Below are 26,433 nucleotides of genomic sequence, written 5' to 3'. Positions count from 1 at the left end.
TATTAAGATTAAGAGGGGACAGCCACACTGGCTCCTCAAGGGTGAAACCAGTTGTTCCAGGTATGCCCCTCTTTTAATTTTGACCATGCCATCCCCTTGAGGCATTCCTTGGCCTGTAAATGCTGAAATTGAGGGGGGATCCCAGCCCAGAATGCTGTCTCCTTAGCAAAGTGACTCATTATACTGACCAGAGCAGTTTCTGAATCAAAAATTCCCCGTAATTAACCACTTTAAAAAATTTGCCCTGACACTTCCAAAGATGGAATCCAAACCCTAAGCTTTTTCTTGCCTAAATTTGCTGGCTTTTTTTTTTGAGACGGAGTCTCACTCTGTCGCCCAAGCTAGAGTGCAGTGGCACGATCTCTGCTTACTGCAAGCTCCGCCTCTGGGTTCACGCTTCTCCTGCCTCAGCCTCCTGAGTAGCTGGGACTACAGGCACGTGCCACCACACCCGGCTAATTTTTTTTATTTTTCATAGAGATGGGGTTTCACCATGTTAGCCAGGTTGGTCTCGATCTCCTGACCTCGTGATCCGCCCACCTCGGCCTCCCAAAGTTCTGGGATTACAGGTATAAGCCACTGCGCCCAGCCACTGCCTGCTTTCAAATATGGTTCGTGTACCTGATCAGATTCATCAGAGAACAAGGTCTCAGCCCCTTTGGCCTCTATGGGGTAGGGATACAGTGCATGATAACAGCCGAGCAGGTGCCAGGAAAAGCACCAGTCTTTCTCATGGCATCTATGAGTCTGAGCCCCGTTAGGACTGAACTGTAGGGTTTTTTCCATTCCTGCGGAGAGAATGAGAAATCTCTTGCACTGATATCCAACAGGCAACTGCAAGACCAGGTACCAGCATTAGGTGCTCACAATGGAGAAAGGACACGAGGAGATAGCCGCCCTCAGTACATCACTAAGCTGTAGGTAGGGAATCATTCATGGTGAAGTGAGGTGTTTTGTTTTGTTTTGTTTTGTTATCTGTGTTTTGGGGTGGCTTTCCAAAGCGTTTCACTTTTCTCCGCATCCCCTCCCTTCTCTACTTTAATTTCCTGCATATGAAACAACTTCAGAGGGATACATTTCTGCATCATCAGTCCCATTGGGCCCTCTGCAGAGGGATATGTGAAACAGATACTGCAGAAAAAAGCTGCAGCCAGCACCAGTGCACTGAGTGGTAGTTAAGTTTGTGAGTAGTTGCTTAGCACCTGTAAAAGGAAGACTGTCACGGAAAGCTCAGCGCTGTTGGGGTATCTGCAGCTGTGCTTTGACCAGCTACCCTGCAGCTCTGTCACTTTTTTTTTAAATCCCCAGAAAGAGAGGCTTTCTCACCCGTTTCTCCTCTTGGTCAGTTGCATACAGCACCCATCTGTCACCAGCAGGTTGCGTCCTGGGAATTTAGGGCCCTCTGATGTTGTGTTGGGCCTGCAGGGGAGGGGACAGGCTCTGACAGCTTTTTCTTCTGGAGAGGCAAGAAATTCCGAGCACTCTCACATTAGTTATCTAAGGTATTTTGTTTGTTTTATTCACTTTTCTTTCTTTTTTTTTTTTTTTTTTTTTTTTGAGACTGAGTCTCACTCTGTCGCTCGGGCTGGAGTGCAGTGGCCCCATCTCAGCTCACTGCAGTCTCCACCTCCTGAGTTCAAGCAATTCTCCTGCCTCAGCCTCCCGAGTAGCTGGGACTACAGGCACATGCCACCACACCCAGCTAATTTTTTGTATTTTAGTAGAGACGGGGTTTCACCATGTTGCCCAGGCCGGTCTCAAACTCCTGAGCTCAGGCAGTCTGCCCACCTCAGCCTCCCAAAGTGCTAGGATTACAGGCATGAGCCACCACGCCCGGCCACTTTTGTTTCTTTTTAGATTTAATGTTGGAGTGGTTTCTGTGTTACTTTCTGTGTTTCTTTGTGGCCTGTGAGTTTTAGCCCCTTTTGTCTTCAGTTATCCCTCTTACACTCAACCTTGAGAAATGATATTATCCTATTATTTTGGATACTTTTGGCAGTTACACTCTCAAGTCTGTGACTTCTGGAACCATGCAGATCTTTATTGTAAGACAGAAATCCCATTATCTGATTTACCTGCTCATTTTCAGAGTTCCCCAAAGAACCCCTAGGTCGGTGAGGTTTCTTTGAGAAAATGGCTTTATGTGTGTGCAAAAAAAAAAAAATCGTTTTTAATGTCAGTAAATTCCTGTTGGAAACAAATGCTAACTAGTTACGTAACAGGGCTGCCAGAGAGCAGGCTGAGGCTCCCTGGGATTCTCAGTGGCCCCTTTTCATTTCTTTCAACAACTATCAATTGAATACTTGCTATGTGCCGGGCCTGGGCCAGGCATGAAAGAGGAGGGCGAACAGGAGCTGTGAGCCTGGCGCATGCGGGGCCTTCCTTTGTGGATCTGTCTACAGCCATGACTCATGCTGGGAGGACCAGCAAGTTTAGAGTCCCCACTGTGGGACTTGCAACATCAGACGCAGTGGGCTCTTCAGCTCTTCCCTGCAGCTCCCATAGAAAAGTGCCATCCTTCCTTTTCAACTTTGCAAAGCAAAAGGGAAGTAGAATTGTGCCTTTTTTTGTACTGTTTTGTCAGTGAAGCCTTTATTCCTTTATTCCTACAGGATCCACAAAGGATTTAAGGTGACCCCAAGACAGTACGTATTTGTTTCCCAGTGATTACTGAAACAAAATCTATGGGTGTCTCTCAGTTGGGAGGCTTGCTCAGTGCCATCCTGCCATAAATACAAGCTTAATTTGGAAAAATCCAATTGGGCTGGAGAGGAGGTGCTGTGTTGGCTTGGTTTCCAGAGACTGTGAAATGACTCCTGATCCCTCACATCCGTTGCACTAGTAACTTTCATCTTGCCCCCGTATAGTAATGACTTGAAAGGAGATATTGGTGGGTTATTTGTTTGAGTCCCTTCCATAGACGCAACAAAAGAGATAAAGTGAAGTGGGTTTTCTCCATTCAAATGTCTATTTTTTGGAGTTGTGTGGTTTTCTATACCACATAAAACTACAGGTAGGATTGGAAGGCTGTACTTGAAAGTCTCAATGTGTTTTTTTTTTTTTGCGGGGGTGGGGCGGGGAGACAGAGTCTTGCTCTGTCATCACACTGGAGTGCTGTGGCACAGTCTCAGCTCACTGCAACTTCTGCCTCCTGGGTTCAAGTGCTTCTTGTGCCACTCAGCCTCCCAAGTAGATGGGACTACAGGTGTGCACCACTGCGTCCGGCCTTAATTTTTTTTTTTTTTTTTGACTGAATCCTTAGCCACTATCAGGGAACTGTCCTCCTTGTCAGAAGGGGGAAACAGAATTCCTTCATCAATAGAGCATAGGAACTAAGCTCAGGTAGGCCTGAAATGGTCTCCCAGCCCAGCCACTTACAAGCCATTTGACCTTGGGCAAGTTATGTAACATCCCTGAGTCCGTTTCATCATTTGTAAAATGGGATTCAAAGCAGTTACATTATTGACAAGATTAAGTGAGATAATGTGGGCGAAGCCCCTGCCTTTAATAGGGGCTCGGTAAATGATAGATTCTTAATAAATGTATCTAGGGTATCTTGGTTCCTGTGTAACTTGTTTTCTTTCATCTGTTGCCCAGAAGAACTACTGAGGTACATAGGAGATGCTCAGTAAATTTTTGTTAAATGATTTTTGTTAAATGAATGGCGGAGCTTCAGTACTTTCTTTGTCCTATTGTCTTTTTTTTTTCTGAGACAGAGTCTTGCTCTGTCTCCCAGGCTGGAGTGCAGTGGTGTGGTCTCAGCTTACTGCAGCCTCAGTCTCTTGGGTTCCAGTGATTCTCCTGCCTCACCCTCCCAAGTAACTGAGATTACAGGCACACACCACCACGCCTGGCTAATTTTTTGTATTTTTAGTAGAGATGGTTTTTACCATGTTGGCCAGGCTGGTTTCAAACTCCTGACCTCAGGTGATCCACCCGCCTCAGCCTCCCAAAGTGCTGGGATTACAGGCATGAGCTGTGGTGCCCGGCCCCTATTGTCTACAATAGTACTTCACGCTGCGAGCTTTGCTCTAGGAGATGTCCTGAGAGAGCCTTTAAGAAAACTGGCCAGGTAGATTTGGGAACTGCTGTAGAGTACAGATTCTAGCCCTTTCCACAGATGAATCATACATGTTACTATTTTAGCAGCTTCGAAAAGTTGTGGGGAGAAGAAGTCTCCCTGGCCTTTTAAGCTTGGTATTTTCTAATCTCATTTGACTGTATAGGGTAACATCGTGCCTTGATGATGCTGTGATGAGGCTTCTAATGAGTTAATGTGTGCCAAGCATTTAGGACAGTGCTGAGCAAAGTGGGTCCCACAAAGGGGCTGCTGTAAGCCCGTCCATCCTTGTGCAGATATTTTTGTGGGAAAGATTTCTAGAAGAGGCACATTCAAAAGTTTGATGGGATCAGGTGTGGTGGCTCACGCCTGTAATCCCAGCACTTTGGGAGGCCGAGGCAGGAGGATTGGCTGAGCCCAGGAGTTTGAGACCAGCCTGGGCAACATGGTGAGATCCCATCTCTGAAGAAAAAAAAAAAAAAAAAAGTTGATAGATTCCTCAGAATTACTTTTCAAATCTAATCTGCCATGATCTAAAGTTCATTTCTCCAGGAAATAGATAAGCAGCTGTTTTCCTGTACCACATGTGTTCTGGATCCTTCTCCTCCTCCCTCTGCACCATAACTGAAGATGGGATGGAGCGTAACTGAAAGTCACCCCTCTCTTCTCTGTCTTGCAGAAGCCTGGCTACAGATAAGGGACCAAAATGACTGACTCAAAATATTTCACCACGACCAAGAAAGGTATTACTTGTTTAATAATGGGCCTTGTCCTATGCTTTCTCTTCCTGTCCCTTCTGTTCTCCTCCTATGGCGGTAGGGAGTAGGGGTGGGAATGAAGGCCTGGAAACCTAGAGCTTGTGGTAGATGTAGAAAATTGAACTGTTGATGATGTAAGAAATTGACCACTCCTTTTAGAGCTCAGAAAGGGAAGAACATTAGCTCCAAGTGTGGGGAAAAAAAGTGCCCTTTTATTTCCCATGGCTTAAAATAATTATGTTTTTTTCTAGGGGAAAGAAAACACACAATCCTATCAACACCCCCACAGCAGTTGTGTGTGTGTGTGTGTGTGTTTGTGTGTGTGTCCATCCGTGTGTCTGTGTGTCCTTATCCAAGGGCACGTGTTTTTCTTTTTTTTGAGACAGAGTTTCACTCATGTCACCCAGGCTGAAGTGCAGTGGTGCGATCTTGGCTCATTGCAACCTCCGCCTCCCGAGTTGAAGTTATTCACCTGCCTCAGCCTCCGGAATTGCTGGGATTACATGCGCCCGCCGCTATGCCCAGCTAATTTTTTTTTCTTGTTTTTTTGAGACGGAGTTTCGCTCTTGTTGCCCAGGCTGGAGTGCAATGGCGCTGATCTCAGCTCACCACAACCTCCGCTTTCCAGGTTCAAGTGATACTCCTGCCTCAGCCTCCCAAGTAGCTGGGATTACACCACCATGCCTGGCTAGTTTTGTATTTTTGGTAAAGACGGGGTTTCTCCATGTTGGTCAGGCTGGTCTGAAACTCCTGACCTCAGGTGATCCGCCCCCTCAGCCTCCCAAAGTGCTGGGATTACAGGCATGAGCCACCGCGGCTGGTCAGGCATGTATTTTCATGGTTTTAATCCTGTTTTTCATTTGACGTTTTGATATCATAAACATTTCCCAACAATTCTAATGACTCACTATTAAGTCTATTGAGTAGCTACACTGAAATTTGCTAAGCTAGGCTTATATCATTGGGTATTTTGGTTGTTTCTGCTTTTAAGGAAATGGAGGATGTCGTCGTGGCTGACAAATGTGCTTTAACCCTGTAAGCGTCTTTCTGGCCAGCCCTTTATTCCTCCCTCCTTCCTTCCAAGTGATACTGACACATGCCTGCCGACCAGATGAAAAGAGTCTGTTGTTGGATCAGCTGATCCAGGACTCAAAGTCTGCCCCTCATCAGGCATTTCATGTATTGGTCTGGCTGGTTTTTACTGAGAACCTACCATGTGCAGTGGAAGAGAAACAGAGCCTCTGACCTGGTGTTGCTCAAGGTTGAGCAGGGAAGACAGTCTGTAGAGTAGTAACCACACTGAAGTGTAGTGGGTCCAGGGGGGACTGTGGGAGAGCTCTGGGTGGAGCTGGCCAGATCGATGGGGGATAGGAAGGGGAAGGAGTGAGTGCTGTGCCTGTGACACATTTGGGGAAAGGAAGGTAGTGGGCATGAGCTACCGAGGAAGGTGATACAAGAAGAGGTTAGAGCCAGGCACAGTGGCGCCCCAGGTGGTGGCTTGGGTGGGAGGATTACTTGCTTGGGCCCAGGAGTTCGAGTCTAGCCTGGGCAACTAATTGAAAAAAGAGAGAAAGCAATTGGAGAGGTACGCGGGGATCAGTCTTGTGGAGCCTAGTGAGCCACAGGGTGAACGTAGTGCTGAGTGTATTGGAGTTCCAGGGGTAGGTTTTGTTGTTTGTTTGGTTTTTTTGAGACAGAGTCTCTGTCACCCAGGCTGGAGTGCAATGGGAAGATCTCTGCTCACTGCAGCCTCCTGGGTTCAAGCCATTCTCCCAAGTAGCTGGGACTACAGGCATGTGCCACCATGCCCAGCTATTTTTTTTTATTTTGGGGGTGGGGTTTTTTAGTGGATTTCTCTTAGGAAGAGAGATATGTGGACAGACATGCCTGCGTTCAATGCTCCAGCCAAAGAGACAAGGAAACAGGTTTAGGAAAGCAAAGTGGGTATCTTGGGTAGGCCCAAGCATAGGGATTGAGAGCATGGGCTTTGGAGCTAGCAGACCTGGTTTTCAGTTTCAGCCCTGCCCCCTACCAGCATTGGCTATACGTTACTGAGCCTCTCACAGCCTCCATTTGCAAAATGGAGGGAAGTGCAGAGTTGTGAGGATGAAATAAGAAAATATGTGGGAACAAGTTAGTATGGGACTAGGCTTAGAGAAGGGCTTAGAGGGGCCGGGCATGGTGGCTCAGGCCTGTAGTCTCAACACTTTGGGAGGCTGAGGCGGGTGGATCACCTGAGGTCAGGAGTTCGAGACGAGCCGGGCCAACATGGTGAAACCCCGTCTCTACTGAAAATACAAAAATTAGGAGGGTTTGATGGTGCCCGCCTATAGTTCCAGCTATTTGGGAGGCTGAGGCAGGAGAATTGCTTGAACCCGGGAAGCGGAAGTTGCGGTGAGCTGAGATCGCACCGCTGCACTCCAGCCTGGGTGACAGAGTGAGACTATGTCTCAAAAAAAAAAAAAAAATGGCCAGGCATGGTGGCTCATGCCTGTAATCCCAGTGCTTTGGGAGACCAAGGCGGGCGGATCACGAGATCAGTTCAAGACCAGCCTGACCAACATGGTGAAACCCCGTCTGTACTAAAAATACAAAAATTAGCTGGGTGTGATGGCGCACGCCTGTAGTCCCAGCTACCCAGTATGCTGAGACAGGAGAATTGCTGGAACCCAGGAGGCAGAGGTTGCAGTGAGCTGAGATGGGGCCACTGCACTCCAGCCTGGGTGACAGAGCAAGACTGTGTCTCAAAAAAATAAAAAATAAAAGAGAAGGGGTCAGGAAATGACATCTGCCCTCCTAACCTGTTATTAGGGTCCTGACTATCTGTCCATGGCAGGGCCAGACAACCCTGCTTCCTCATTTGTTTTTTTCATGTCATGAAGTTCTTCAGAACAATTGATTTCATGCTTGAGCTCTCATGGAGCAGCTGAATTCCTGTTTTCAGAGCTGAGCAACCAACCACTTGTGTCTCAGGAAGTGAAACCCTGAACAAGCTGTTTTAATTAGAGGTTTGAGGAAAACAGGAAAGGCCTCCATGTGGGAATCCACAAATCCTGCTCTCACCCCGCAAGCCTTAAGTACTCAGGTTCTATTGCACTGAGCCTTTTAAGGGTCTTTTGTTGAGTGAGGGTAGCTGAGGACAGCTTTGCCTTCCACTGGGTTTTTAGCTCCCTGGCTGAGCAGAGCCTGCCATCATGTTTTTGATGCTTTTGTCTTCCTCAGAACCTTTGTAGCTTCCATGGTTCCTGTTGCTTCAATCCAGAGTGGCCTCTAAACTTTTTTTTTTTTGGAGACAAGATCTCACTTTGTGTCCCCCAGGCTGGAGTGTAGTGGTGTCATGGCTCATGGCAACCTCAATCTCTGGGCTCAAACGATTCTTCAGCCTCAGCCTCCAGAGTAGCTGGCACGGCAGGCACATGCCACCACACCTGGCTAATTAAAAAAAATTATTTTGTAGAAACGAGATCTCACTATGTTACCCAGGCTGATCTCAAACTCCTGAGCTCAAGTAATCCTCAGCCTCTTTTCTTTTTTTTTTTTTTTTTTTTTTTTTTGTGATGGAGTCTTGGCCCTGTTGCCAGGCTGGAGTGCAGTGGCGCCATCTTGCCTCACTGCAACCTCCACCTCCCGGATTCAAGCAATTCCCCTGCCTCAGCCTCCCGAGTAGCTGGGATTACAGGCACGCACCACCATACCGCGCTGATTTTTTTGTATTTTAGTAGAGACAAGGTTTCACTGTGTTGGCCAGGATGGTCTTGATCTCCTGACCTCGTGATCCGCCTGCGTCGGACTCCCAAAGTGCTGGGATTACAGGCATGAGCCACTGTGCCGGCCAATCCTCAGCATTTTAAAGTGCTGGGATTACAGGTGTGAGTGACTGCACCCGGCCTACAAGTTTCCATCTTGTTAATTCCTGTCCTAACAGTCATCCCTCACTGTTGCCTGGCCCACCTGAGGCCAGGCGCCTGAAGCTTCCCTCAGCCAACAGCATAGGATGTCTTACGTGCCTCCCTCCGGTTCTTTTGGAAGTTAGATACTGGGAATTGTCCCCTGCCAGGGTAGGGAGGGATCACTCATGCTTGCCTCCTTTCCTTAGGGGAGATCTTCGAGCTGAAGGCAGAGCTCAACAGTGACAAGAAGGAGAAGAAGAAGGAGGCAGTGAAGAAAGTGATTGCATCGATGACCGTGGGCAAAGATGTCAGGTGTGCAGGAGTAGGCCTGGTGGCAGCTGGAAGCTGGCTGACGGGAGGGTTTATAGCTTGGGTCCACTTCAGTCTCTCCTTTAGGGTGTCTAGGGACCCATGTCTCCCCTCATACAGCTCCCTTCATAAAACTTTCTTCCCAATAGAAGGTTTTGTTTACACAGGAATCACGAGCCCAGACACTGACAGGTCAGGTGGTGATGGAGTGAGTTAACTGGAGTAGGTGGGAAAGGCAGCAGGCGATGGAGTGGGTGTGGCATGAACCCTCTCAGAAACTCCAGAGGATCAGTACTGGCTGGGGAAGAGGACCCAGTGTGGCCAGGTCTTCTGGTTTTTAAAAAGAATGGGAAATCTGGGCCAGGCGCGGTGGCTCACACCTGTAATCCTAGCACTTGGGGGGAGGCCCAGGCGGGCGGATCACGAGGTCAGGAGTTCAACACCAGCCTGGCCAATGTGGTGATATCCTGTCTCTACTAAAAATACAAAAATTAGCCGGGCATGGTGGCGCATGCCTGTAATCTCAGCTACTCGGGAGGCTGAGGCAGGAGAATTGCTTGAACCTGGGAGACAGAGGGTACATTCAGCTGAGATTGTGCCACTGCAGTCCAGCCCAGGTGACAGAGCGAGACTCAGTCTCAAAAAAAAAAAAAAAAAAGAAGAAGAATGGGAAATCTGGATTTTTCATTTTAAATCTCCCTGTCTTAAGTGGCTAGATGATATTAAACAAACACTGTGTGGTGCAAGTAAAACACATGTGCAGATTGGATTTCTCTAATTTGTCACCGGTGTGCAGCCTCTGTCGTACCCGATGGCTAAAGCAGGTCGTGTGTAGAGCGGCTGCCGCACCTTGGCTCATGCTTCCCCTGTGGGAGCGCCCAGTGACCCAGCTTGTCTTCCCATCTTTAAAAACCCATTCGAGGCCGGATGCGGTGGCTCACACCTGTAATCCTAGCACTTTGGGAGGCCGAGGAGGGTGGATCACGAGGTCAGGAGTTCAAGACCAGCCTGGCCAACATGGTGAAACCCTATCTCTACTAAAAATACAAAAATTAGCCGAGCGTGGTGGTGGGCACCTGTAATCCCAGCTACTTGGGAGGCTGAGGCAGAGAATTGCTGGAACCTGGGAGGCAGAGGCTGCAGTGAGCCAAGATCACGCCACTGCACTCCAGCCTGGGCAACAGAGCGAGACTCCATCTCAAAAAAAAACATTCAAGGTCTGCCTTCCCTGTGTTTCCTTCCCTGATCACCCCAGCCCACTACCTCAAACTCAAAGCATTTGCTGTCTGTTCCCATCACCCAGCTCTAAATGGAAACTGTTCTCTTGTTATGTGTACTTGTGTTTACCTGCTCACCAGATTGTAAAATCTCAAAGGCAGAGACTGGATTTTAAAACAGCTTGATATTTGCACAGTATTTGAGAGTCTGCACAGAACATTTTGAGATTTGTTTTTTCAGTACTTCCTTACAATTCCCATATTGTAGGTAATGACAGTTTTACTGCCAAAGAAATAAAAACATAAAGTGACTGCCTAAGAGTCACATGGTTTATGGCAGAACTAGGACTCAAGCCCAGTTCTTCTGAAATCCAAATCCAGGCCGCTTCCACCCATGCCCTCGTGGTGCCCAGCCCTGTGCCTCATAACCCGGGTGCTGAGGTGGAGCAGCTCCCATCCAGGTCCCAAGATAGGCTCCCACTGCTCCAGACGTCCCCATGGATCGCCCCCCCAGCAAAGGACCTCCTGCCAGCAGCTCCGGGAAGGGCCTCTGCAGAGAGCCCTTTGGAAGGCAGAGCAGAAAGGAAACAGGTACCTGCTGGACAACTGGGCCTCCTTCCAAGTCAGATTCCTTCCAGGACAAAGCTGCTCTCCTTCACCCAGAACACCACTGTCACCTCCTCACAGAGGAGAAACATATTTGTTCTTCCATCTCAAAAGAGCTGGCTTTGCTGATATGATGGGCCGCAAAGAGCGAGTCGGCCTCATCAGCAGTTTTTCCTCCTCCCTCCTCCCCATTCTTCCTGGTGCGTCATCTTCCAAGGTGACACATACATTTTGGCTTTGGCAAGACTCCTGCCTGTTGGGGATCAGGAAGTTCACTTTGACCTCCTAAGTCTCTATGTTGACACGTCCTTTCCTATAAACACATAAGAATTGAGAGGGGATATGATGATTTCAGAGATAGAAAATTGATCTCTAACCAAATTTCACATCTTAAGAAGGCCTGTGATTCTGGGACCACGGGTACCATGTTGAGAAGGGTTCCACCCAGTGGTCATGAGCATGGACCTTGTTCTCAGACCTGACTCCTCCAGGCAGGTTGTTTGACATTTATGAACCTCAGTGTTCTCTGAAATGGGGATCATCCCCTGACTTCTAAGGGCAGTTAAATGAGATCAAGCATGTAAAGCTCTTAGCACCAAGCCTGGTGTATGGTGTGTGCTCCATGCGTGCTGTGCTGGTTCTTACTGGGTGCCAGAGCTTGTGGTGAAAGCAGCGTGAGCCATCCTGCTTCCCTGCCACCCTCCAGAACCAGCAGCCTAATGTAAGGGGCCACATTAAGTATCAGAGAGGGAGAAAGGATCATTTTCATTTACTCAGCATCTCCCAGATATCAAGGATCAGATACCTAAGTATGTTGTCTCATTCAGTTATCATAAAGGCCCTGTGAAGTGAGTTTCTGTTGCGTCTTTCTTGGAAGTTAGGAAATTGAGACTCAGGGCGAGGGGGCAGGTGACAAAGGAATTTCTCCAATGTCATATAGCTAGCAAGAGGCAGTGGTGGGTTTGATGGGCTCCAGAACTCATGTTTGAACTATATGAAAAGAACGAAGGACTTTCCTGCTTTTAAAATTACCCTTTGGGATTCCCTTTTTATCAATAGGTGTTGATTGTTAACAGCAGACCTGAAACCCTCCGTTTTACCAGGAAGTCCAGTGTGTCTCTCCTTTCTCTCCTACCCACTGTCCTCTCACCGACTAGTTAGCAGCCTGAAAATCTTCCTCTTCCTTTGTTCAGCCTTTCCCATGCTGACACCATTTTGACCTTCCAGTGCCCTCTTCCCCGATGTGGTCAACTGCATGCAGACGGACAACCTGGAGCTGAAGAAGCTGGTATACCTCTACTTGATGAATTACGCCAAGAGTCAGCCTGACATGGCCATTATGGCCGTCAACACCTTTGTGAAGGTGAGCAGACGCTTGGTGGGCGTGGGGACATTGGGTGCTTAAGGCTCTGTCTCCCCTCAGTCTCTTTGGGGTGGGGCCCTGTGGCACTGGATGGAGTCCAGACCTTCAGACTGCCCGCGCCCGCCCAGCCTGCAGGCCTCTTCCTCCAGCAGAGGGCTCCCACTCTCCAGAAAATCAGATGCTAAGGACCCTGCGTAACTCATCCTGTGTGAGGTCCTGCCAGGCCTGTTGATCCCCTCACTGCCCTGGTTGGGCCCTGCCCTGCATGCTTTGCCAGGGCAGGAATCAGCAGGTGCCCGAGAGTTTCTCTGTTCCCCTTACAGACTGCTGCTTTCTCCATTTTCTGTCCTTCAGATTAAATTGTCAGCTCTGTGCACCTATATTTTAATTTTATTTTCTCCTAATGTTCAGTACCTGTGAATTTGTATACCTTTAGAACCTTAGCTCCCCTGAGTCCTGTCTGTGCTCAGATATGGGGAGATGAGGCTTCTGTGGCCCAGTGGAAAGACCGAGGGCTGTGATGCTAGGTGGATGTGGGTTTGAATCACGGCTCTGCTCTGTGGCTTCAGATGAGCTCCTAGCCTTTCTGAGAGCCTCAGTTTCATCATCTATAAAATGGGACCCGTATTGTGTTTCTACTGTGAGGATCAGAGGAGACGGTGTGCAGAGCTGGCATGGGTGCTGGTTATATAGCATTTACTTTTGCTGCTGTTGGCTGTAGTTGGTGAAGATTCACAGCAGCCATCTGATGTCGCTCAGCCTAGCAGGGCTCAGAGCTGCAGGCCAGGGAGAATATGAAGCCACAGATGGCTCATCCCACCCCTGCCCTGGCTGATGGCTGGTTCCCCCCAGGACTGTGAGGACCCCAACCCCCTCATCCGAGCCCTGGCAGTGCGGACCATGGGCTGCATCCGCGTTGACAAGATCACAGAGTACCTGTGCGAGCCACTCCGGAAGTGCCTGAAGGACGAGGATCCATATGTGCGCAAGACAGCAGCTGTGTGCGTGGCCAAGCTCCACGACATCAACGCCCAGCTGGTGGAGGACCAGGGCTTCCTGGACACCCTTAAAGACCTCATCTCCGACTCTAACCCCATGGTAAGCCACTGCCACCCACCGTGCCACCTCCACCACCTCCTGGGTTGCTTGGGAAGACATTGGCTTGACTCTTCACCAGGCAGTCCTGAGTACCTAGAAGTCGGAGCCTGGCTGGGGGTACCAGTTGTTCTTGTGCCTTTTGGTGGTTCAGGCACCCTCTCTGGAGGGAGCTAGACCTGGATTCCCTTCTCCTCACCCTCTGACTAGCTGCGCAACCTGGGGCAAGCTGCCTAGGCTCTCTTTTCTTCATCAGTGAGATGGATCTCATTCTACATGGCTGGCAGGAGTGCTGTGAAGGTGACGTGCCTGAGATGGCCTGGTAACAGTGCACCATCAATACTAGTGCCCTCCTTCCCCTTCTAGTCACTGTTATTGTTGCTGTCTTCTCACCAAGCCATATGCTGCATGTGTGGTGCTTTTCCCTTCCCCCATCTTTGCTGGGTTGTAGAGGGTCACCCTTGAAGTAGCATAGCCTGGAAGACAGGACATCAGGATGTAGCTGGATGTGAACTCCACAGTCCCCTTACCCACAATGGTGGCAGCAGTTTGGAGGGCAGTTTGGCAGGGCCTGTTTAAAATTAATGCACAAACCCAGCCATTCCCCACTCTGAGCAGAAACACTGAGCAACTGCCATACACAGTACTGAGCGGCCAGTACAGGGATGGGTACTGGAGCACTGGATGGTTCACAGAGAAAAGTTGGAAACAATGCAGAACACCCTTAAAAACAGCTGCCTGGGCCGGGTGCAGTGGCTCACGCCTGTAATCCCAGCACTTTGGGAGGCTGAGGCAGGTGGATTACGAGGTCAGGAGATTGAGACCATCCTGGCCAACATGGTGAAACCTGTCTCTACTCAAAATACAAAAATCAGCTGGGTGTAGTGGCATGTGCCTGTAATCCCAGCTACTCAGGAGGCTGAAGCAGGAGAATCACTTGTACCCAGGGAGTCGGAGGTTGCAGTGAGCCAAGACTGCGCCACTGTACTCCAGCCTGGTGACAGAGCTAGACTCCGTCTCAAAAAAAAAAAAAAAAAAACAGCTGCCTGAGGCCGCACGCAGTGGCTCATACGGGATTACATGCCTGTAATCCCAGCACTTTGGGAGGCTGAGGCGGGTGGATCACCTGAGGTCAGGAATTCAAGACCAGCCTGGCCAACATGGCGAAACCCTGTCTCCACTAAAAATATAAAAATTAGCTGGGCATGGTGGTGCGTGCCTGTAATCTCAGCTACCTGGGAGGCTGAGGCACGAGGATTGCTTGAGCCCGGGAGGCAGAGGTTGCAGTAAGCCAAGATTGCACCACTGCACTCCAGACTGGGCAAGGGCAACACAGTGAGACCCAATCTCAAAAACAACAAAAACAGGCTATGTGCAGTGGCTCACGCCTGTAATCCTAGCACTTTGGGAGGCTGAGGTGGGAGGATCACCTGAGATCAGGAGTCTGAGACTAGCCTGGCCAACATGGCGAAACCCCATCTCTACTAAAAATACAAAAATCAGCTGAGTGTGGTGGTGCATGCCTGTAATCAGTCCCAGCTACTTGGGAGGCTGAGGCATGAGAATCACTTGAACCCAAGAGGTGGAGGTTGCAGTGAGCTGAGATCACACCACTGCACTGCAACCTGGGCAACAGAGCACAACTCCATCTCAAAAAAAAAAAACCAAAAAACGAAAAAAAAACACCTCTCTAGTGGAAATGGATTGAGGGCCTGGAGCTTCACCTGGCAAGCCCCCATCCACTCCCAGTAGCCTCGAGGAGCTCTGCAGGAATCCCATAGCTCTGAGAAGCACAGCTGACAAGCATTGAAGTGAGGTGCTATTGCTGGTAGACAGGCGCTGCTGTGTTAGGAAGCTGGGAATGCTTTCTGTGGCTAAGCACTTGGAGCTAGGTCTTTCTTGTTTTTCTAAATGGCAGGCACACTTGTTTGGTTCCAGTTTGCAGAGGAGTCAGCAGGGTGAGTGCTTGGAGTGGGTCTCGTTGCAGCTCCAGACCCTGCCCATTGGGTCATATTCCTTTCAGGATATTTGACCTCTGACCAGCCAGCATCATTAGCCCACTGCCCCCTGGCCTGTGAGCAGCACCCCTAGCCTCTGCCCCTTCCACCCTCTCAACCAGGTGGTGGCCAATGCAGTGGCAGCGCTCTCAGAAATTGCCGAGTCTCACCCCAGCAGCAACCTGCTCGATCTGAACCCACAGTCCATCAACAAGCTGCTGACAGCCCTCAATGAGTGCACCGAGTGGGGCCAGATCTTCATCCTGGACTGCCTCGCCAACTATACGCCCAAGGACGACCGCGAGGCCCAGAGGTGAGCGGGCTGCCCGTTGCTTGCCAGCCCAGCTTGAGGACCCTGGTCCTCAGGGGCTCCAACCAGGCACTGGGCCTTGGGCCTTAGTGGGCCCCTTTCTAGTGCTTTGCCCCATAACCCACCCTCAGACACACCTAAAGGGAGGCCTGCCTGCTTCCCACCTCTCCAGAGCCAGGTAGACAGGAGAGTTGCCTTGGGCAGCTATGGGCATACGCATGGCCTGGCCTGGGAGCTCGCAGAAGCCCAGGGCACCTCTTTTGAGTTCAATAGGTGGGTAGCGCCAGAGCCACTGCTCATTGAATTCTCACTGGGTGTCTGGGGCTCTGCTGGGTGCTTTCCACACTTCAGAGTCTTTAATGCAACTTTTGTCATCATCCCCCACTTTCCAGATGAGGGAGTTCCAGCTTAGAGAGGTGGAGGGAATAGTGCAGGTCCCCTGGCTGGGGCTCACCTGACTCATGGTCTTAACCAACAAGATACCCTCCAAGTCGGAGGAAGTGAGGAGTTGCCATCTATACAGTATGTACTACATGCCAGTACTGTGCTTGTTCTTTTTTTTTTTTTTTTTTTTTTTGGCAGGGTCTCTGTTCCAACCTCCAGGGCTCAATCAATTCTCCCAGGTGTAGCTGGGACTGCAGACATCTGCATGTCAACATGAGCAGCTAATTTTTATATTTTTTATAGAGACAGGTTTTCTCCATGTTGCCCAGACTGGTCTCAAACTCCTGGGATCAAGCAATCCACCCATCTCAGCCTCACCCAGCCTTGTTCTTTACATGCGTTATGTCAGTTAAGCCCCTAGTAACCCTGTGAAGTAGGCATCATCATCTTGATTCTATAAATGAAGAAACTGAGGCTCAGAGTGATTTGAACCTGCTGGGGGTTATCAGGCAGCAGAACCAAGATTTAGATCTTTCTCCTACAAAAAACATGTTTGTTTGTTTGTTTGTTTGTTTGTTTGTTTATGACAGGGTCTCGCTCTGTCGCCCAGGCCAGAGTGCAGTGTCACAGTCACAGCTCACTGCAGCCTCAAACTCCTGGGCTCAAAGCAGTCCTCCTGCGTCAGCCTCCCAAGTAGCTGGGACTACAGGCATGCATCACCATACTCAGCTAATGTGTAAAATTATTTTTAGTAGAGAAGGGTCTCATGATTTTGCCCAGGCTGAACATGCTATTTTTTTTTTTTTTTCGAGGCAGGGTCTCACTCTGTTGCCCAGGCTGGAGTGCAATGGCGCGATCTTGGCTCACTGCAACCTCCACCTCCTGGGTTCAAGCGATTCTCGTGTCTCAACCTCCCGAGTACCTGGGACTACAGGTGCTTACCACCATGCCCAGCTAATTTTTATATTTTTTGGTAGAGACAAAGTTTTACCATGTTGGCCAGGCTTGTCTCAAACTCCTGACCTCAAGTGATCCACCCACCTCGGCCTCCCAAAGTGCTGGGATTACAGGCGTGAACTATCACGCCTGGCCTGGACATGCTATTTTGGTAACTAAAAACAGAATGTTTCCCCTTGTCTTTCCTGTTTGCACCGTTGGAATGGACGGACCCCAGCATCTGTGAGCGGGTCACCCCCAGGCTCTCCCATGCCAACTCCGCTGTGGTGCTCTCTGCTGTGAAGGTGCTGATGAAGTTCATGGAGATGTTGTCTAAGGACTTGGACTACTACGGCACACTGCTCAAGAAGCTGGCCCCACCCCTGGTCACACTGCTGTCAGCCGAGCCAGAGCTGCAGTATGTGGCCCTGCGCAACATCAATCTCATCGTGCAGAAAAGGTACTGAGGTCACCACACACATGTCCATGCGTACCCCTCAGGGAGCCTCTTCTGCTGGGAATGGGGGCTCTCAAAGGAAACTGACCTGTCACCATGCAGGAAGTCTCAAATAGCTTAACCCAGAATAGTTTAACCAAAGTGGCAGCTTTGCCCCCCCTGAGGGATATTTGGTGGTGTCTGGAGATACTTTGGTTTTCACAGCTGAGGGGGGAGGGCATGCTACCGGCTTCTAGTGGGCAGAGGCTAGGAGTGCTGGTCAGCATCCTACAGTGCACAGAATAGCCCGTCACAGTAACTGTCCAGCCCGAAATGTCAGCAGTGCTGAGGTTGAGAAGCCCTGGCTTAACCTAACTAGGAAGCAGGCTATGTAAAGACTAGCTTGGTGATTAAACTAGATATTGTCTTCATAGTCCACGAGCTGTCCTGAAATGGGCTGTCAGATTTTGTGTATCTGTGTGCATTTCTTCGGGGGACAGAGTCCGTAGCTCTAGTCAAACTCTCTGAGGTTGGAACCTTGAGGTCTGGGGGAGGGGTACATTGGACTCCAAATGCTGTGCCGCCCACTTCCCTCCCATGAGAATGGCTGAGCAGTGAGCCGCTGCTCCCAGGGAACGCGGTATGGTAGTGGGGGGTAGGCAAGAGCAGAAAAACCATTGAGCAGTGCTGGGTCGGAGGGGTTCATGGCATGATCCCCTTCTTCCTCTGAAGTGGCTCTGAGTGGCAGAGCCCTGCAGCTCTGGGGAGGGGGATTGACCTTGAGTTCTCCTCACAGCTTTTGGTCAAATGGCTCAGTCAGCAGTAGGGACTTGACAGTAGCAACCATTGATCATTCGTGGGCACTTGACAGTAGCAACCATTGATCATTCGTATGTTACAGCAGGCCCTGTGGCTGGGAGTGGGGCTACACAGAGAACTGGGGCCTCATTAGTCATTTTCTCTTGGAAGACAGCACATCCTCCTGGTTGTAGCTTCAGTCTGGGTCTTAGTACTCTGAGGGGACCCAGAGATATTGGTCGAATTGGGTTATTAGGGAGGTAAATATGGGAAAGCCTTCTGAGTTCCTAAACCAAGGGATGAAACTAGGGCTTCCTGGTTGCAGTGTGGGTCTTTATACGCCAGTGCCCTTGGGTCACGGATTTAATGCGGCGTAGTGACTAGTAGAGCAGATCAGCATGCAGGATTCCCTGTGCTATATTTAACATGGTAAATCTCTTAAGAATTTGTCCACATCACTGAGACATGCCCTGCCCTGGTCCTGAGATGTGGCTGGGCAGCTTTTGCCAAGTCCTAATCGCAGAAATATCTTCCTGCTACCCAGCTCGGGGTCTTGCCTCTCCCATGGGGCACGACAAAGGCTCCTTGCTTGGCCAGGACCTCCCCGCAGTGTGCACAGCAGCACAGAGTACCCAGTTTTCTCCTTTCTCTCTGTCCTGTCTTCTCCCTTCCTCACCATCTGTCCTCGTATCTTTTCCTTCCTCCTCTCTGTTCTGGAAGGGCATAGGAGTAGGAGTCAGAGGCAGAGGATTCTCGCCCCACTCTCGTCTTTACTGACATTAGCCATGTGACCTAGTACCAGCCTCTCTGAAGTTTCCTTGTTCAGGAAAAATGTGGTGGGTGATACTCGCGGAAGGCAGAAGGATGTTGCCTTTGAGGGAGGAACAATGACACATGTGAAAGGGCTCAGCTAGTGACAGCTCCTGCCTAGCGGTGCCTTCTCTGAGGCAGGCATCGATCATGCTGGATGCTTCTCGTCTCACTCTCACAGCAGGCCGATTAGGTCGGTGTCCGTGTTGGGGTCCCAAGACCACCCTCATGCTCAGGATTCACTAGCAGTACTCACAGGACTCAGCATATATTTTTTAAATATATATATTTTTTGAGACAGGGTCTCACTCTGTTGCCGAGGCTCGTCTTGAACTCCTGGGCTCAAGCAATCCTGCCCCAGCCTCCCAAAGTGCCGGGATGACAGGCGTGAGCTGCTGTGCCCAGCCAGGACTCAGCATATAGCTATACCCACAGCAAAGATCTATCAGCAGCAGAGCAGGGCTGCCCGGCTGGGTCATAGGGGAGAAGGACACAGGTGGAGTCTGGAGGGTTCCATGAGAGGCTTCCTTGTACCTCCTCCTTCCCATGGGGAGTCATACAGAGCACACTCCTCCCCCAACAAAATGCAGCAACATGTATGTAATGTTTCTGCCCAGGAAAGCCTATTTGAGGCTCGGCACCCAAGTTTGTTATTGGGGGCACCTACACAAATTCCATATTCCCAGTAGGGAAGCATGTGTTCAGCATAAACTGTATTCTTTGTACAAATGGTCTAGGCACAGTTAAATACCTTTATCATTTAGGGAACAGTGAGAACACTTCAAAATCCAAGTTGCCACGTGCCAGGCCTTCTGAGGCTAGCAGTCCCAGACCTGCAGTAGTAACATGTTTCTGTACAGCGTCATTCCCATTTCATGGGTGAGGAAACAGGCCTGAGGTCACAGGCTGGGACTGGGACTGAGATATGTCTGATTCCCAAGCCCGTCCCATGGGGCCTGCTGCCTCTGGAGAGTGAGTGAGCCGTCTCTCACCGTGCTCCGTCTCCCTTCCGGCGACGTGCTCAGGCACACAGGAGCAGTCACAGCCTTGCTCAGGCCGGTTGCTGGGCCCTCTACCCAGGAGCTTGCAGCCATGGCAGTGACTCTGCCTTCACAGACATCAGGCTCCACCTCAGACCCCAGAAATGTCCCAGCAAATGTGGAGGGCATTTTCTCACAGGGCTTAAGCCTTGTTTTTTGCTCTCCGGGCATCCTGCCCCACCACCAGGCCTGAGATCCTGAAGCATGAGATGAAGGTGTTCTTCGTGAAGTACAACGACCCTATCTACGTGAAGCTGGAGAAGCTGGACATCATGATCCGCCTGGCCTCTCAGGCCAACATCGCCCAGGTCAGCCGCGTGTGATGGTCAGGACACGGGCTCAGTGTGGGACCATTCCACCACCACCAGACTATAGGCTCTGGCCCAGGTGACCAGTCTCACCATTAACGGTTTATCTCATGAAGAGTGTTTAGCATGGGACATGGGGCTTCGTAAGCAAGTAAAAGAACTGATGTTTTTGTTACTAAAGAATGTTTCTCCATGTTATCACCTGTCATCCCTTACAACATGGTGTTGGATATGTTAGCTAAATCAACCCCAAACAAGGTTGTCCAGGCCTTCTTTCCTTTTCAGGCACCTGCCAGCTCTCTCCCTTGGGCCTTCCACCTGGAGCAGGAGGCAGAATCCCATTCTCCTAGGGAGTCTGTGTATATTCACTGCCCAGGAGTGTTCCAGCAGATTGCCCCATCAGGTCCCCCCAGCCCCATCTTTTCTGTTTGGGCCACAGGTGTTGGCAGAGCTGAAAGAGTACGCAACAGAAGTGGATGTGGACTTTGTACGGAAGGCTGTGCGTGCTATTGGCCGCTGCGCCATCAAGGTGGAGGTGAGGCTCTGGGACTCTGTCCTTGGCTGGAGAAGGGAAAGGGGACTGAAACCGGGAAACCAGTCTGATTCAAGCAGAATCTGCCAGCTTGCTTGTGGTCTGGGAAGGCTTGAGGCTCATCACTGGAGCCCCCATGGCAAGCACTGTGCAGATCTGGTGGGGTTCCTTCTCACTCTATAGTATCCTTTAGGCCTTCGAGTTGCTGCCGATCAAATTAACCCATCATAATCATGGTTCTCCTGCAGCATTTGTTAAGATGCTGGGGCAGCCACAAGTTAGTGGACTTAGCATTCACTTCACAGAGCTCTGGGGTAAGGGCCCTGCCTGTTGAACACTTCTTGGCAAATATTGTCATCATTCAGCTGCCCACGTGCCTCTGTGTCCAAGCGTCCCAGGGCCACTCCAGACTCCTGCGTCCTGGCATTTTATCCCTGTCCTTTCTCTGTCTGTGGAGATGTTCCTCGACCACTAAGCCAAATTCTCCTTAAATGGGTCCACTGGTGGCTACAGTGTCCTAGGATAGGTGGTCGCCCCCAACCTATCCCCTTGAGGCGTGCTCACCCTGGAGCCTATGATGCCGTCCTGAGAAATCTCCTTCAGAGCAGGCCGTGAGAGCAGTGTGTGGAAGTAAAGGCAGAAGCAGTCAGAGGTTCTGTGAGTGTTTTTGGACATAGGAGCCCCCTTTCTGAAACAAGTAAAAAGAGAGGTGGGGTTGGACTGCAGCGTAGTCACCTTGCCCTCAGGTCCTGACTTAGAGGAGCTCCAAGGACCCTCCTGGCTCTCAGGAACTCTTCCTCTGGCTTGTCCTCAGTCTCATTCCCCAACTCCCCACCATCCTAGGGCCATGATTTGGTACTGGTTCTCTCCTGTTACCTGGGGAGAGGGTTCTCCTGTTTTCCCACTGTGATGAGGAAGGTGTGCCAGAAGTGAGTTGCAGCCCTTGGCTGAGGCGTGGACATCAGAGGCTCTACTGGAAATGGGGTGCGGGGACCTCGCCCACACTCTTCTCTTCCCATGCAGCAATCTGCGGAGCGCTGTGTGAGCACGCTGCTCGACCTCATCCAGACCAAGGTCAACTATGTGGTCCAGGAGGCCATCGTGGTCATCAAGGACATCTTCCGCAAGTACCCCAACAAGTGCGTGCCCGCCCTCCTAGGGAGAGGGCATCTGGCTCTGCCTGGGGACAGGGATGGCGGGGCGGAAAAGGAAGGAGGAATCTCCTCTTCCTTACTTCTTGGCCACAAGCGGCATTCTCAAAAGAAACCCTTGGTTTTTTATTTCGTCCACACTGCCCCTCCTCTGCTCCCCAGGCCAAAATAAGGGCTAACGTGTGACAGATGAAACTCAGATCCCCAGGCCAGGTGTGGTGGCTCATGCCTGTAATCCCAGCACTTTGGGAGGCCGAGGCGGGTGGATTGCCTGAGATCAGGAGTTCAAGACTAGTCTAGCCAACATAGTGAAACCATGTTTCTACTAAAAATACAAAAAAATTAGCTGGATGTGGTGGCATGTGCCTGTAATCCCAGCTACTCGGGAGGCTGAGGCAGGGGCATTGCTTGAACCAGGGAGGTGGAGGTTGCAGTAGGTGAGATCGCACCACTGCACACCAGCCTGGGCAACAGAGTGAAACTCCATCTCAAAAAAAAAAACAAAACTCAGATCCCCTTTACCTGCCACCTTGGGGTCTTAGGAGGCAGGTCCCCTTCCCTCCTGGCCCCTGTCTGGCTTCCCTGGGTTTCCCATTCTCCTTGAGGGCTCCCATACCAACTGTGCCCTGGTCTCCCAGGTATGAGAGTGTGATTGCCACACTGTGTGAGAATCTGGACTCCCTGGATGAGCCTGAGGCCCGGGCTGCCATGATCTGGATTGTGGGCGAGTACGCGGAACGGATCGACAACGCAGATGAGCTGCTGGAGAGCTTCCTCGAGGGCTTCCATGACGAGAGCACACAGGTGAGCCAGCGAGCTGGCCAGGGTGTGAGTAATGACTGGCAGCTCAGCCCCGCTGTGGCCCATACTGCCATGAAACCCTCCCTTCCTATTACCTCGTAAACAGCCCTGACAGACAGATGAGTGATGTGCGCATAATGGACACCGCCCCTGTTCCTCCTCACTGCAGTACAGTCGAGTCGGGGACACATGAGAGTCTGTGGTGGTGTGCGTGGAAGGCAGGCAAAAGTTCTTCATTTTGTTTTAATTCCATAGTCATATTTGAATAGGAAATACATTGACTTGGTTTAAAATTGATACAAAAGCATATATAGTGAAAAGTTTCCCTCTCATCACTTTGTAGGACACAAATTCTCCTCCCAGAAGTCACCACTTTTCTTGATTTCTTAGGAAACTTCAGGAGATCATTTAGGAATACACCAGTAGACCCTCAGATACACACACATGCACCCATCCTTCCTATACACACATACACACATCTAACATACACACACATATACAACCAATTCTTATTTTTCATGGTGCTTCTGTTCCATAGTCATGGCAGACACTGAATTAGCAAGTACTGAACCATAGCTCCTAGGAGAAATATAGAGTTTAGTTTCTGTGAGCATCTAGACCCAACGTTTTTGTCAATTGATCAGTTAATAACCTTTTTAAATGTGTGTTTCTGTTTAAAAACACCTTAGTTAATATATATTGTCAATTCATTGACATTGAACTCATGGCCATGGATACTGTAATTCATGCCTTAGCGAAGCTTATCAAGGACATGTTTTCTCTGAGGCACATCACAGCCTTCTGTGCTTGGGGACACTAGGCAAGCACTTCAGTGCTAGGGAGCATTTTAAACAAGGAAATCAACAAAAAGCTCAAAAATGTGAAAAACCTGGCACTAAATAGGTGGTGGAAAGGATGCTTGTTTACAGGATGAGAGCTGAAACATGAGTGTTGCCTTATTTGACCTCAGCTGTGAATGTGTGTGTCAGGCAACTGAAAGCTTTCACGGTTCTGCACATATTTGCAAATGACTGCAAAGGCACCATGAGTCTTGATTTGGGGGCTACAAGTAAATTTTAGCAAGTAGGCAGATTCACAAACATGGATTGCTCAAGTAGTGAGAATCAACTGTATCTACACTGCCCTCTCATTTATTTTTAAACACTGCTGTAGCATACTCTGTAAATTCAAATTGTTTAGCACCTTGCCTTTCTCTGTTACCAATACCTGCAAAGACTGTGCTGTCATTCATTTATGCTTTATTTAACCAGCCTCTCCTGGTGGGTATTTAGGTGTCCAGTCTTGTGCTCATTGAAACAGTACTGTCGAGAATAACCTGTGTAATGCACATCTGCACGCATAGCTGGAGGATACATTCATAGGAGCAGGATGCTTAGAGAAAAGGGCATGTGAGTTTGAGATTTGGGTAGCTGTTGCCAGGTTCCTGTTGTGGAGGTTGTGCTGGTTTAGACTCCTGTCTCAGATGCTGGGATTGCCCTCTTCTTACTTCTGCTTTGTTTTTGCCAGTCCAGTAGCTAACAGGGGTACCTCACTGTAGTTCTGTTTGCATTTCTGTTATGAATGAGGCTGAATGTCTGCCTTGTCATTTGTATTCCCTTTTCTCAGTTAACTGGGAACTGTCTGTTAGTCTGTTCGTGAGCACAGAAATTTTTGCTGCCCAACTGGGGTTGTGTAACCCCGCGGATCCAAGTGTGGGACTTAGAATGAGAGATCCCAGAGTCCATACCCCTCCTCTGCCCCTTCCTGGCTCAGTAACTTTATGCTTATCCCTTTAACTCTCTGAGCCTCAGTTTCTTCATTTGTAAAATGAGAATCATTAGATCTTCCCTCATCCTCTTGCTACGAAAGTTAAATTAGGGTGCTTTGTATAATGTCCTTGACACATGGCCAGCCCATAATAAACACTTGTTCATGGTAGTGTTGGTTTGGGCCAAACTGGTTTCAAAAGCAAACTAGTCCAGGCCAAAAAGGGGACCAACTGGTTCCGGTAGCTGGCAAGTGTGGGTAGCATGCTCTCTTCTGGGACTCCTGGCTGAGGGTGCTTGGATGGTGGCATTGAGCTATCTTCTGCCATGGATAGGCTCCCAAGAGTGGGAGCTGTAAGGAGTCAACAGTTCCAGGCTATGTCCTTATGGCACAATAACTCCCATGGGAAGAGTTTTTCCCCTCCCCTCAGTAGTTCCAGCAAAAGTCCCAGGACCTATTTGCATTATCCTGAGCCAGGCACTGTGACTCTGGTTGGCGAGGTCTCTCAGGCACCAATCCCAGTTTGTGTGGACTGAAAGGGACAGAAAGAAGGGCGAGGCTCTGAAGGAAAGCCAGTGTTTCTGTTCCCAGAAGACAGAATAGATGCTGGGTGAGCAAAAACAACAGATGTCCATCTCAGAATCACAGTACTAATTCCCACCGTCACCCCCCCCACTGCCACCTGCCTCCAGACTTCCTTTGCTTGCAATACCAGCCTCTTCCCTCTGTCTCAGAAGCAAAGCTTGCCTATGCTGGGTTCTGCTCCTGCAGTCAAGTCCTGCCTGGGATCACTGCAAGGATGTCCTGTAGCGCAGGGATCCCCAACCCCCGGGCCACCATGGCCTGTAAGGAACTGGGCTGCACAGCGGGAGGTGAGCGGCGGGCAAGCAAGCATTACTGCCTCAGCTCCGCCTCCTGTCAGATCAGCGGCGGCATTAGATTCTCATAGGAGTGCAAACTCTATTATGAACTGCACATGAGAGGGATCTAGGTTGTGCGTTCCTTATGAGAACCTAGTGCCTGATCTGAGGTGGAGCAGTTTCATCCCAAAACCATCCCCCCACCCCCATCCCCTATCTGTGGAAAAATTGTCTTCCACAAAACTGGTCCGTGGTGCCACAAAGGCTGGGAACCGCTGCTGTAGGGGTGTGCTTCTGCCCCTATAATAGGGTCAGTCTTTTGCAGCTAAGCCTGCTAAAAAGCCAGAATGAGAGAAGCTGGACAGGGAGAGGTAAGCCAAGAGTCTGGTGGTGTGAACAGAAACAGAGCTCTGAAGTTTGAGATCCAAGCTCCTCCTCCCTGTTGTGTGGCCTGGAGCACAGTTACTTGAACTCACCAAACCCATTTCCTTGTCTCTAGTGCAGTTATTGCAAAGACTGCTGGGCATTGTTTGTAAAGTGGGGGTGTGATGTAATTCAGTAGCCTGTTCACTTTGCATCTTGGTTCACAACACAGTTCAAAGCTCTTTTAAGAATACTTGTTAGGGCCAGGCGCAGTGGCTTACACCTGTAATCCTGGCATTTTGGGAGGCCAAGGCAGGCAGATCACTTGAGGTCAGGAGTTTGAGACCAGCCTGACCAACATAATGAAACCCCGTCTCTACTAAAAATACAAAAATTAGCCAGGCATGGTGGTGTGCGTCTGTAATCCCAGCCACTCAGGAGGCTGAGGCAGGAGAATCGCTTGAACGCGGGAGGCGGAGGTTGCGGTGAGCCGAGATCGCACAACTGCACTCCAGCCTGGGCAACAGACCAAGACTCCATCTCAGAAAAAAGAAAAAAAACAAAACAAAATTTGTTAACTGGGTGCAGCAGCTCACGCCTGTAACCCCAGCACTTCGGGAGGCCGAGGCAGGAGGATCTTTT

General features: G+C 49.9%; 1 protein-coding gene across 5 annotated transcripts in view; it reads left to right on the top strand.

Moving 5' to 3' along the window:
- AP1B1 (adaptor related protein complex 1 subunit beta 1) overlaps positions 1–26,433 on the top strand; it is a 60,426-nt gene that overhangs the window by 16,602 nt on the left and 17,391 nt on the right. For 4 of the 5 annotated variants that reach the window (XM_031005448.3, XM_031005446.2, XM_031005443.3 and 1 more), the window contains exons 2-11: positions 4,740–4,803; positions 8,915–9,020; positions 12,068–12,203; positions 13,056–13,301; positions 15,418–15,608; positions 17,164–17,385; positions 20,197–20,317; positions 20,757–20,852; positions 21,873–21,988; positions 22,639–22,804. In XM_031005448.3, the coding sequence (XP_030861308.1) occupies positions 4,767–4,803; positions 8,915–9,020; positions 12,068–12,203; positions 13,056–13,301; positions 15,418–15,608; positions 17,164–17,385; positions 20,197–20,317; positions 20,757–20,852; positions 21,873–21,988; positions 22,639–22,804 (1,437 nt within the window). In that variant the 5' untranslated portion in view covers positions 4,740–4,766. The remainder of the gene's footprint in view (positions 1–4,739; positions 4,804–8,914; positions 9,021–12,067; positions 12,204–13,055; positions 13,302–15,417; positions 15,609–17,163; positions 17,386–20,196; positions 20,318–20,756; positions 20,853–21,872; positions 21,989–22,638; positions 22,805–26,433) is intronic. The other variant, XM_063704704.1, reaches the window with a different exon arrangement.

This window comes from Gorilla gorilla, chromosome 23, assembly GCF_029281585.2.
Source record: "Gorilla gorilla gorilla isolate KB3781 chromosome 23, NHGRI_mGorGor1-v2.1_pri, whole genome shotgun sequence".
Lineage (NCBI taxonomy): Eukaryota > Metazoa > Chordata > Mammalia > Primates > Hominidae > Gorilla > Gorilla gorilla.
Note: the sequence above shows the minus strand (reverse complement) of the source record. Positions and strands in the feature narration are given on the sequence as shown.